Source organism: Malaya genurostris, chromosome 1 (genome assembly GCF_030247185.1).
Source record: "Malaya genurostris strain Urasoe2022 chromosome 1, Malgen_1.1, whole genome shotgun sequence".
NCBI lineage: Eukaryota > Metazoa > Arthropoda > Insecta > Diptera > Culicidae > Malaya > Malaya genurostris.
In genome coordinates, this window is record NC_080570.1 from 4,376,691 (window position 1) to 4,388,476 (window position 11,786).

Genomic DNA, 11,786 nt, shown 5'->3' on the forward strand with positions numbered 1-11,786 from the left:
TTGTAGGAAATCGGATCTAAAAAATATGTCCGCATGGAAAAGGACTTGAGTGTAGTGCTTTGTTTGCCGGTGTCTACTTGCCAAGTTCAATCCGAAAATATCCAAACTGTAAAGGTTTTCAAAGAACATTCATAAACTGGAAGCCGCTTTGCTGAATTTAAAACTCTACTCATAGAGAATCGATTACCGTCTTCTTAGTAAATTAAATAACAGAAGGTCGCCATTTTGGTTTTTTCAACGCCTTGGAGTGACGTTTTCCGTAATTTGACAAACTTTGCGCCAATTCGTACAAATGTTGGCAACACTTTCTCCAAATTGAATGAATTTTCAGAACTTGTTGACCATGTCACAAAAAGAAACACTGCATACTTTTTCTATAATTAATCTAGACTGTCTTTTGTAAAGGGCCAAACCTTAATTTCCGTGTAATTTTCAACAGAAAGACACGGAACAAAATTAGTTTGAATAAAGGAAAGTTTTTGATAGAAAACCTTATTCACTTGATTATCTATTCTGCAAAATTATGTATCTTGCAAAATTATTTATCTTGAGACAAATTTCATCCAAATTCAAAATGGTGTTTCCTTGGAAATAGACTTCAAATTTTTAAAACTCAATTGTTCTAAGTGTATTCTTTTCAATATTTTCATTCGAAAATTTGCCTAATTTTGTAAATGTTAAACTTATGGTATTTTTTAATTATATCCATTAGAACAAAATCGATTAAAAAGTCCTTCAGATCCATAAAGTCGTAAATTTTATTTTTATCTGAGACGTCACGATATGAAAATATGATAAGTGAAATGCAAATAGCATTCACTTTATTATGTTGATCGGCGAGGTGGCATTAGCAGTTCAACTTAACCTGCTAATGGACTGACGAGCCGAAAAAAAAACAAATGTAAAAAGAAATTAGACATTTTAACAGAAGAAGGTTAGGTTCTATTATGGAAAAACAAAATATGCAAAGTGGCTGTTTGCGATAAAATCTACACGGAAGTTTCATTTAATTTTGAGCAAACGTGAAATGTGTCCTTTACTCGCTAACCGTTTTCGAAAGAACTCATATTTTATGGGTTTTCAAAAAATATTCTTAAATCGAAAAAATATTGTCAAAATCGTGGAAGCGGAAGTTGCCATTTTGGATTCTGAAATAACTTCTGACGTCGTTTTCCGATGTCTGTTCAACAAATTCGATCTAAGAATACCCAGTTCTAGGGATTTTGAAATAACTTCAAATGTTATATTCCCTTACGTTAATCCAGAGGTCGACATATTGGAATATTTAAACACTGTTTTCAAGCATCAACTCGTAAAACAATTCGATAATTTTTTGTTTTGAACATTTCCGGAACATTGAACTGAGATTTACTCGAACTTTCATGTTTTTGTAGACGCTTCTCAAGACATTTTCCCATTTAAATAGCACCGTTGATTATTCCGGAAGCGACGAATGAGGTGTTTATTTCACCACATCCGCAAATCGCCTGCTAGATCATGATTTTTTTGCAAAGTTTGATTAGTTCTTCTTTCGAAAATCCTCCGGAACATCTAATTGAGATTTACTCAAATTTTCATGTTTTGTAGACATTTTCCCATTCAAATCACGCCGTTGATTATTTTGGAAGCGATGAAAATGATGTTTACTACACCACATTCGCAGATCGCCTACTAGATCATGATTTTTTGTTTGCAAATTTCTATATTTTTTTCTTTCGAACATCATCCGGAGCATCTAACTGTGATTTAGTCAAATTCTCTGTTGCAATGCAGACGCTTCTCACGTTATTTGATTGTTTGTTCGATTGTTCCCGAAGTGACGAAATAAGATTTTATTTCACCCCTTCCGCAAACCGCCAGCTAGATCACGAGCTTCTTTGCAAATTTCGATTATTTCTTCTTTCCAACATCCTTCGGAATATCGAACTGAGAACTAGCTTCAGGTTTTTGTATTTCTCGTATGGAAAGGCTATACAATCATTGTGTAAGCCGACTGTTAAACCGAGGCCAGCAGGGTCGAGTTTAATAAGGACTCCACTAAAAATACGACATCGTTGGCTTCGTACCTCTTCATAACAAGTTCCGTTTCCTAAGAATTTCAAAGAATGTTGCTGAAACGAAAGTCGCCACTTTGTATTTCGAAACGACTTAAACCGTAGTAGTTTTCCGGTATCTGTTCGACAAATTCGATACGAAAATATCAATTTCCTACAGCTTTTAAAACAATATGATTGAATCGTTATTGAAATATCGTTGTCCGACAAATCTGTTTGAAAAGTTCCCGCTCTAGAGAATATCGGTCAGCCGGAAGTCGTCAACTTGAATTTATTTCTAACATCTCACTCGTTATATTCATTCCGGAACATTGTAAGAGTATTCAAACAATATCGTTGAACCGGAAGACGAACCTCTTCACACAGTTTCGAAGAGTTTTTACGATTTTCGCAACATCACTGTATACGACGACTTAAAATTTTTAACATGAAACCGGAGCTGGAAGTCAGATCCAGATGAAATTATACATTCACCCTATAAGGTTGTAAGACATGTCATTGGAAAATCCGTTCACAAAAAAAAGATTTAATTATTACATTATTACAATAAAATACTATTTAGCACGAATTTAATTTATTTAAGTAACGGGAGCGCAGAATTTTATATGTCTCGAACACACAGCAGGCGGTTTGAATGGCACATTTAAATTGGGCTAACAATAATCAGTTTAGGGAAATAAGTGTAGTCATCTCTGAGAAATCAGAGAAACGTTCCATTTAAGAGTTTTTGTTCTCTATATCGGGTACCTCTGGAAACAGAAATCGGGTACCGATATAACTAAGTTTAATTTATTTGGTCATCAACAAACGAGTTCTACAAGTTTCAGACATTTATTTACCATAGTTTATGAATTCGCTTCTCTTGTAAATGTTTTATGATGATCATTCTGTAATTATGAAACCGGAAGTCGGATACAAATAAATTTCAGAAATTTTCTATGGGACTTTATGTCCTTTCATTTTAATTTAAGTTCATACGTGCCTAATCTACCTAGCAGTGAGATGATTCTGTTCGCTTAACCATCAAACAGTATAATTGAATATTGAAACAGTTTTGAACCCAGTTTAGAAGAATTTAGCAATTTTGTGCTCCATCATTTTGAGTGATGATTTGAATGTCAATCACTCATTACTCTGTAATTTCGGAACTGCGAGTCGATTCGGTAGCCGAAATCGGTAAAGATTTATCAGGGATTGCAAGCCATTTCATTTGGTTCGATTTTTTTTTAATTAGTGTCATCAATCATCTTTGAAAAATCGGAGTGCGTTCAAAATTAAAGTTTTTGAAACCGAATACTACTCATGACATCCTAAGATATGTAAAAAAAATACTCTTGAAATTGACATTTTTACACCAAGCCCTCGTACCTCCGGAACCGGATGTCGGACCTGAATAACAATCAGGAATTTATTTCATGGGATTTTAAGACCTTTCATTTGAATCTAAGTTGCAGGTTCGGCCATCTTTAAGGAAAGTTAGTGATATTAGTATCATTTTTAACACATATCCTGTAAATCTGGAAACGGAAGTCAGATCCAAATTAAATACAGAAACTTTGTGTGGGAGCATAGGACCTTCCATATGAGTTTGTAAAAATCGATTAGGCCACCGCCGAGAAAATTGAGTGCTATTCTTTGTCACACACACACTCACACACACACACACACACACACACACACACACACACACACACACACACAGTGCTGATCTCGATGAACCGATTCGAATGGTATATGAGTGTAAGAAGTAAGTAATTTTTGCTGTGGGCAGTTTAAATCAATATAATTATGAAATTGTTTTGAATTCACAATTACTACCATCTTTCTAATATCTTTTGTTGTCCATTGTTGGGAAAATCATGATCAGAAAAAGCTCATTACATTATCATCTGCGGAAAAATCAATCCAAGGGACTTTCTAACGAAACACAGTGATTGAAAAAATCACTTCCGAGATTCCGAGATCATGGAACAAGCATACACAAAACTCAAAACCCCGAAGTTCACTAGTGATCTTTTGTGTCAGTGAAACCAAAGACGAATTTTCATCCACAGAAATTAAAGATATACTCGAAAGGGATGATATTTCGATGCTGAATTTCCACAGTTCGACACCGAAGTGGTTCGTGCAAGACTTAATTATTATATTTTCATCAATAAAAAAATATCTGCTGAATAAATTCGTAACTGAGAATTCTCTATACACGAGGGGTGGTCAATATGAAATAGAATATTATTTTCCACATTCCAAATAGTGATTATAGCGACGAAAGGCGGGTTGATTTACACTCATGCACTATTAAACCCAATAGGACACTATTTATTATGAATTTAATTTTTTTAAAGTAACAGGAGCGCAGAATTTTGCGAGGGTGAGTTGGCATCACTGGGAGTGCGATGCGGTGTCCTGGTGCTGCTCTCAAAAAAGTATAATTTCGATGTGATGTTTGATACGTATAGTTAAAAATTTGATTGAAATAGTTATTTTGAGTGTGTGTCGATCGAAGCGCCGTCTGCATGTCATTGTCGGTGTTGTCGGATTTCTATGGAGGTCTGACAGCAGAGCGAGCAGAAGAAAAAGGATACTGGTGGGATCGTTCCTTGCAGATAATTTATATATTTCTTACTTATTATATTTCTCCTGAGTACCGAACATCAGGTTTTGTTGAAATCATATTGTTTACCAAAACATATCCGGATCTCTTTCCCTCCCTACTAACAAATCTCCTATCCCGTGATGCTCGTGGAAATACAGTGATACCCGCGGTCTCTAGAAACAACGAGTATCGGACTAACAATCCTTCCTTTCCCTCAGTAGCACAGCCTTTGGTCGTAGCCAGCGTCGTTATTGATCATTTAATAAAAAGTTAGGAGTGAGTGGGTATGTACAGTGAAAATGATTTGCTTCTCCCAAGCTTCATTGTCTTGGTTCACTGTACATTTCTACCCATTCGGTCAATCACGAAGTGCAACTACGGGCAATCTACTTCAGCTCAGTTCAGCTCAGCTCAGTAACAGGAGCGCAGAATTTTGCATATGTCGAACGCACAGCAGGCACAGCGTTTGAAATGGCATAGCGATAATCTGCGCTTCTACCTATGATATTCCAGTTAAATTGGGTAATATTTCATTAATGTTCTCATTATCATTATAACTATTATTAGTCATTATAGCTATGATCAATCACAGCACTTGAGGTTCAGTTTTTGTTCATCGGCGAATTTATTCACCATGTATTCTGCAAAACGTAGAGATACAAAGGCTAGGGACATACATAATCGAGGAGAATGTTCGCCAGTGAACTTTTCACAACTGATTGTTTACCATGTGAGACTAGTTTATGATTTTTTCTGATCGATGATTTTTACTTTACTATGGAGCGCCTTTTTAAAATTTAAAATAATTTTTTCTTGATGCCATCAGCAATACGATCAAGAATTTCTGACAAAATTTTCAACAATGTGAGATAACCATAAATACCTCAGAAATTTTTCAATTATAGATCTGGATTCTGAAAAAAAATTTTAGATCTGAACTTCGAACCAAAACTTTGGAACTGACCCCTGAACTGGATTTTTTATTGTATTCTGTTTCATAACTATTGAAGAAGCTTTACCTAATACTGAGATAGATGGGGAAAGTCTCCTCCACAAAAATATCAATATTTCCGTTAAAAGTGGAGAAATTTGAACAAGCTATGGCTTCTTTGATAGGTACTAAAGCGAGGTAACAACTTTCCTTCCATAGATCTCTACATCTATGGAGTACCTCAAGTCACTTCTCCAGTCTTTTTTCTTGAGGGCAATAGAGTCGGTTAAGATCCACCTTGTAAACAAGGTACCACAAAAGCATTTCTTGACTTGAGTATTTTTTCCGCGACTGCAAATCACTTGCCAAATCAGAAATATTGTAAGCAAAAAGAACCTATATTTGCTGGGAATAACTCCTAGAGTCTTGCTCACATAATAATGTTGCCCAAGAAGATACTCAAAGTGAACCTTTACATACATCTCATCCGCGTTTATGTCTGTCGCCAACGTCTTTTATGGGATATCGTAATGGTAGATTATTCCTGAGCTTTTCATCATACAAATTTCATTAACAATTAAAAGCCTTTTCCATAGATTTTCAATCTAACTCTTGTTCTTTATTTCTTGTAGCGACCAAACGCGACTCGGTGAAAAGTACCGATCAGTCACGATCGCACGATGAAGATTCACGACGCAGTAAGTCTCTGGATGGCGACGTCATCATCGATCCCATTCGACAGTTGGAGAAGGTATTCCGTGTTTTTTCCCTAATAATCACCATAACTAACCGGGAATCTTTTTCTCCTTCCCACAGAACAAAAACAAGTCCGCTTGGAGTAAGGTGAAGGGAATCGTGAAGAATCACCGAGGATCACTGAAATCGAACGGCTCCCGAAAAAATACCAAATCATCCAATAGCGTCGGTTGTAGTCGGGAGGCAAGTCCGTGTGATTCGTTGGAAGCGAATGAACTGCAACGAGATCGGTCGGACTCCTTCTCATCCAGTCAGACCTCTCCCGGTCATAGGAATGCTACGCCAACGTTCCTGGCACTGCCGGCCGGTGATAATAACAGCTGTCCGAATTCTCCCTGTGGATCACTGCCGGCTGCTTTTTCCAGTGACGACAACGATTGGAAGTCGGAGAGTAAGCTCGGCAGAACCGGAAGCACAGAACGAACAACGGCCACTAGCGGAAAGGATTCCACCGTCAGCAGAAGCTCCCGCAAGAGCAAACATATACCTGAAATCGAATCAGTACCTGAAGGACTTCCGATAGATCCCAAACAGAGCAGTATTAGTACCAAAGCACGAAAGTCTCCTCCTAAACCGCTAAGTCTCCGTCAGGAAGCTCTGGACGTGGACGCCTCCGCCGATCAGTCCCTTTCTTCACCGGGATCTCAGCGAGATGTGTCCAAAAGCTCACCCCAACGGAAAAGCTATGGCGGTGATGAGACCTCAGCTCCGGAGAGCCCGTTGAAGGCATACGAGTTCTTCGAGGGTGAACTGGAAGACTTTTCCAGCGAAGACGTATCCGATCAGAACACGCCCCATCGGAGACCGTCACCGAAAACGAAAAGTCTTCTGCGACAACGGGAGGAGATTCAGCAGCGGTACATGGAACTGCAAAACAAGCTCCAGCGAGAGTTCGACGCCAAACAGCAGGAGTGGGAGCGACTACGGCCAGCCACTCTCCTGCTGACCAACAGTCCCAGTAAGTTTCTTCTCGGTGAGGAATATAAAAATTATTATAGTTTTAAGTGATTCTTCTAGTAAATCAATACCTGCGGGACGATACGCCGCCTAGTCCGAAGCGGGAGCAGCACGCACCAATCGTGGAGGAGAATCTTTCACCGGATTTTAAGAAGAAACTTGACGAATGGCGAATCAAGGTAACGGTCGGCATTTTCGGCAGGTTTTATTTTCAACGTCTGTTTGTTTTTCTCATAGCATCAGCCCCAACCAAAACCCGGACCGTCGAAAGATTCTCCATTGGATGTGAAGAAAAGACCGGCCACCGATTGGCAGCTGTGGAAAACAGGTCATCTCAAACTAGAAGGACAGGGATTGACGCAGCTACCGAATGCAAAAGACCTTCCGGAAGATTTTCAGAAAAAGCTGTGTAAGTGTTGCCATCTCACAAAATAGCATAGGGACTAGTGCAGCATAATTGAAGGATCGAATCATTTCAGCTGAGTGGAAACAGATGAAGGCAGCGAACAAGGTTCCATCCTACAGCACACAAGCATCGTCACTGAGCGAATCGTCGATGAAACGTCAGCACAGTAAATCTACGGGAGCAACGGCAAAGAAAGCGAAACCCACGGAAGAGCACAAGGGAGAAGGACTTTCGAAGCTGAAGGCACTTGTCACTACGGATGCACCCAAGAAGGAACTGGTTGTTCAGACCACGAAAGGATTCATCAAGTTCGAAGGCATTTCGAGGAAGTTCACCCGTCGGTTGTTCGAATGGGAAAAGGCAAAAGGCATTGGTCCGGAAGCTTCGACTATAGCTTTACTCCATCCGGGCTATGCTCCGGTGGTTGTCGAAAACAGTGGAAATGCGTTTGAGGCGAAGCGTGAGTAATCCGTAGCGTATTTGGGAAGGAAATTTTAACGATCATGGTCTAATCAATAGGTGAGAAGTCGCCCGGGTTGGGCCGATCGCTGTCGATGGACAGTATTTCGCCGAATCCATCGGCGCCGTCGATTTCCCATCAACCTTCCAGTCTATCGCTGAACGATGCCGACGAGCGGAAAGAAACCACAGACAAGGACACGATCAGCAATCGTCGAGTGTCATCCAATCCGGAACTAGAAATGTCCGTGGAGAGAGAGGAACCACGTGCGGTGTTGGTGGAAGTCGAGGAAGATGTACTGGAAGTAGCGGATTCACTCGCAACGGCAACGTCAACTTGTTCAGCTGCGGATTCCACCGGTAGTCAAAATAAAACAGAGTGAGTTCCGTTAGTTTCGTAGTTTCGTTGGTTGTCTAAACTATATTGTAATTGTATTGCAGTCCTGACTACAGTTCGCGGCCTTCCAGTAGCAGTGGTACAATCCTGAAAGATTCAACAAAGCTACTGATTCGACTACGTGAGCAAGATTCCGTCGACCGTGACGAGGTTCGTAGACTTAAAATTGTTCTGAGAGCATTGATTGCAACTTTGCCGGAATTCGTGGAATCCGGTTCCCGTGATAGTATTGCATTTTTCGCTTACATGAAGGATCTTGCTCAGGATATTCTGCGTCACCTGTACCGTTTTGAGGACGGTTCACTACAGCATGCTAGCGAAGTTCTGGAAAACGTTCAACTGATCAATTCGTATGTTGCGGATCTGAAGAAATCACTGCATTCTTACATGAAATACGCCTCGGCCATAGCTCGAAATGATGAAAATATCCCACAGATCAGTATTACTCCGTCGTACGTAGTGCAAGCGACCAGTTCCATCCAGAGATCAGAAGATGGACTTCGGAGTATGGCCACGATCAACGTGACGCCCACGTTCGTGTGCAATGCTGTCAAAGTGAACTCGATTGACACGGGAAAGGTACCAACACGACAGTTTCCAATAAGTTCGGAGTCGGATCCCGTACCACTTACCTCACAGTCTCCGGACTCGTCAACCCACGTCGAAGGAAGTGTAACGGAAGAACGATCCCTCGAACGGGATAGTAAGAAAGTAGCACGCAATTTGAGTAACGGATCGAGGAAAAAAACCCGAATCAAACGGATGGGTTCTCGACAAAACAGTAAAACGGAGAGCGATAGTGACGAAAGTCCTGCCAACTATGTGCTGGATGTTCCGAGAAAGACAAAACGCAAGACAAGCCGAGCGAAAAAACCTTCGGATTCAATGGAAAAGCTTCATCAACAGCCAGCGGATGACATAGTGTATGTTCTGAAGATTAAACCTGCCCAAAAGTCGGAACCCCCGGAAAAGCCTGTCCCGCCGTCTCCATCGGTTAGCGTCACCGAAGATGTTCTGATATCTCCAACGGAAACCTGTGTAGAACTGCTGGACAATCAAGGTAGCTCCAACTCGATAAACTGTACCGCGAATGTGCTGGTCAAAACCAAACGGAAAATATTCACGACCATCGATGGTGAATCAACGAATAACGGAGGATCTTCACTGGCTAGTACTGGAGTCATAAGCCGTGATATTGAGTCATCTTGCCCGTCCGATCGAAATGATCAAATCGAACATTCGAGAAGCGAACCAAAGATCGTAACCAATTTGCCACCTCTTCCACAATCACCGAGTACCCAGCGACGGTTGGAACTACTGAAGAATGCTCCCGCCAAAGAATTGTCACCGAACATACGACTGATGGTGGCCAAATACAATCAACGGCTATCGTCCGAACGTTCCGGTAACTCTCCGCACAGTTCCGGGTCGTGTTCTCCCGTAGCGTGGAGGTCACCGGTTCTTGATCGAAGGGTTAAAACTCAGACCAAAAGGTACCAGGAAAGTATTCAACTGTCTAAATCGGCTAGCGCGGGAAGTTTGCGGAAGTCGCTGAAACAACTGGAGACAGACCAGAAGAGCTGTGAGATTAGCGATTCAGCACCCGCTACCAACAAGGTGATAAAGTCTTCGAGTACGGGAATGATGGATTCCAATCGGTCTAAGGTTAAAAGCATCAGCAACGAAAAGGACAACGGTGATGGGCCGGAAATGACGTTTCTCGCGTACGATAGTTTACGGAGAAAGGATACCTTATCACGTAAAGAGCGGAAGGAGATGGAACAGGAGAGTATAAAGAAAATGGAAACATTGAAGAAAGAACGGTTGTACAAGAAACGAACGGAGTCTCCGAAGGGGACTGGGCTGGGAGCGGTTAGAAAATTTTCCAAGGAGAAACAATCGAGGTGTCGATCTGTTCCCGGAGAAGAGGTGGTGTGTGAAGGGAAACCTCCAAGTCCGCGGTTGGCGCTGCGGCGAAAATATTCAACACAGAGTAGTTCGCAATCGGCACCGACAACTCCGCTGGAAGAGGACAAGGGAATGGCACAGATGAGTCAACGAGCGCTGAAGTTGAAGAAAGCAAAGGAGGAGTTCCTGCAGAACCCAACAGGAGTATCGAGGACCGATGGACAACGCCAACAGATTTGGAACAATCGAATCAGCCAGATTAGTATGGCCAGTGCAAACAGTATTGATGATGCGCTGTTGATGAAGAGTTCTAGCGCAGGAGTGATTGATGGTACAACAACGGAAGGAGAGAATAGTCAACAGGAAAGCTTATACGAATCACTGCCAAGAGATTCTTCGGGAGCACTTAGTACGGGAGGTGGATGCGATGAAGTTTCCTCCAGGAACACAAGTGTTCACAGCAGTCGGTTTGGATTATCCAATCTGGCTTCTAAGCTGAGGAAGGTTAAGCTCAGACGGAGCAGCAAGGATCTAAGCAAAATGCAAACGATTTCCACGCTCTGTCGGCAGAGTTTGATGGTGGATATCAGTGGAGAAGCGATGAAGATGGGCAGTGAGCAGAATCTCGGTCATGGTCGGACCGGTGACGGCAGTGGCCGAGAAGAGGGCACGAGAGAGGTCCTGAAGAAGTCGGGAAGTGTACAGGCGATTTGCAATCGATTCCGCAAGAGCAACGAACGAAGTGATGAATTGAAGAAGAGCCGTAGTTTGGGTTTTTTGGAACCGGAACGAAAAGGTTCGCAGTGACGCATCATTCGCTATCGGTTGGAAGAAAACAATGTAGTATTACCAAGCGAGATACTTTTTTTCTCTCTCAAATTTTGGATAAGCCATATTGATGTAAATGTTTTGAGTACAAGAGACTCTCATGATCCATTAAAATTACACGATGATCGATGCAATATTCAGAGGATGCCGTACACATCGTCTGCTGTCGTCAATTGGTAAAATGTTTGTATCATAGATCTGAATAAATATAATGAATTCTGAATGTCACTTACGTAATGCATCTTGAAAGAAAAGAAAGAAAAAATCATTGAAGTGCGGTTGGAAGTTTCCAACCAGAAGAAACGTGCTTGATTCCCCTTTACAATAGTTTCGTCAATCAATTTCTTATCAATTACTCAAACAAACGCGCGAATCAACCTGCAATCAAGTCCACTTCCCATTTGCTGGATACCTGTTTGCTTGACGTGAAGTCATTCGAGCTGTCGACACATACTAAGAACTCGGTTTTATCATCGTTGTCACTCATCGAAGTA

The 11,786-nt window shown here is 41.2% G+C and overlaps 1 protein-coding gene across 5 annotated transcripts in view; it reads left to right on the forward strand.

Moving 5' to 3' along the window:
• LOC131430584 (uncharacterized) overlaps positions 1-11,524 on the forward strand; it is a 45,046-nt gene extending 33,522 nt beyond the window's left edge. For 4 of the 5 annotated variants that reach the window (XM_058595677.1, XM_058595684.1, XM_058595671.1 and 1 more), the window contains 7 exons: positions 6,214-6,332; positions 6,398-7,295; positions 7,343-7,473; positions 7,532-7,703; positions 7,774-8,160; positions 8,220-8,538; positions 8,601-11,524. In XM_058595677.1, the coding sequence (XP_058451660.1) occupies positions 6,214-6,332; positions 6,398-7,295; positions 7,343-7,473; positions 7,532-7,703; positions 7,774-8,160; positions 8,220-8,538; positions 8,601-11,271 (4,697 nt within the window). In that variant the 3' untranslated portion in view covers positions 11,272-11,524. The remainder of the gene's footprint in view (positions 1-6,213; positions 6,333-6,397; positions 7,296-7,342; positions 7,474-7,531; positions 7,704-7,773; positions 8,161-8,219; positions 8,539-8,600) is intronic. The other variant, XM_058595704.1, reaches the window with a different exon arrangement.
• Positions 11,525-11,786: the final 262 nt, after the last annotated feature.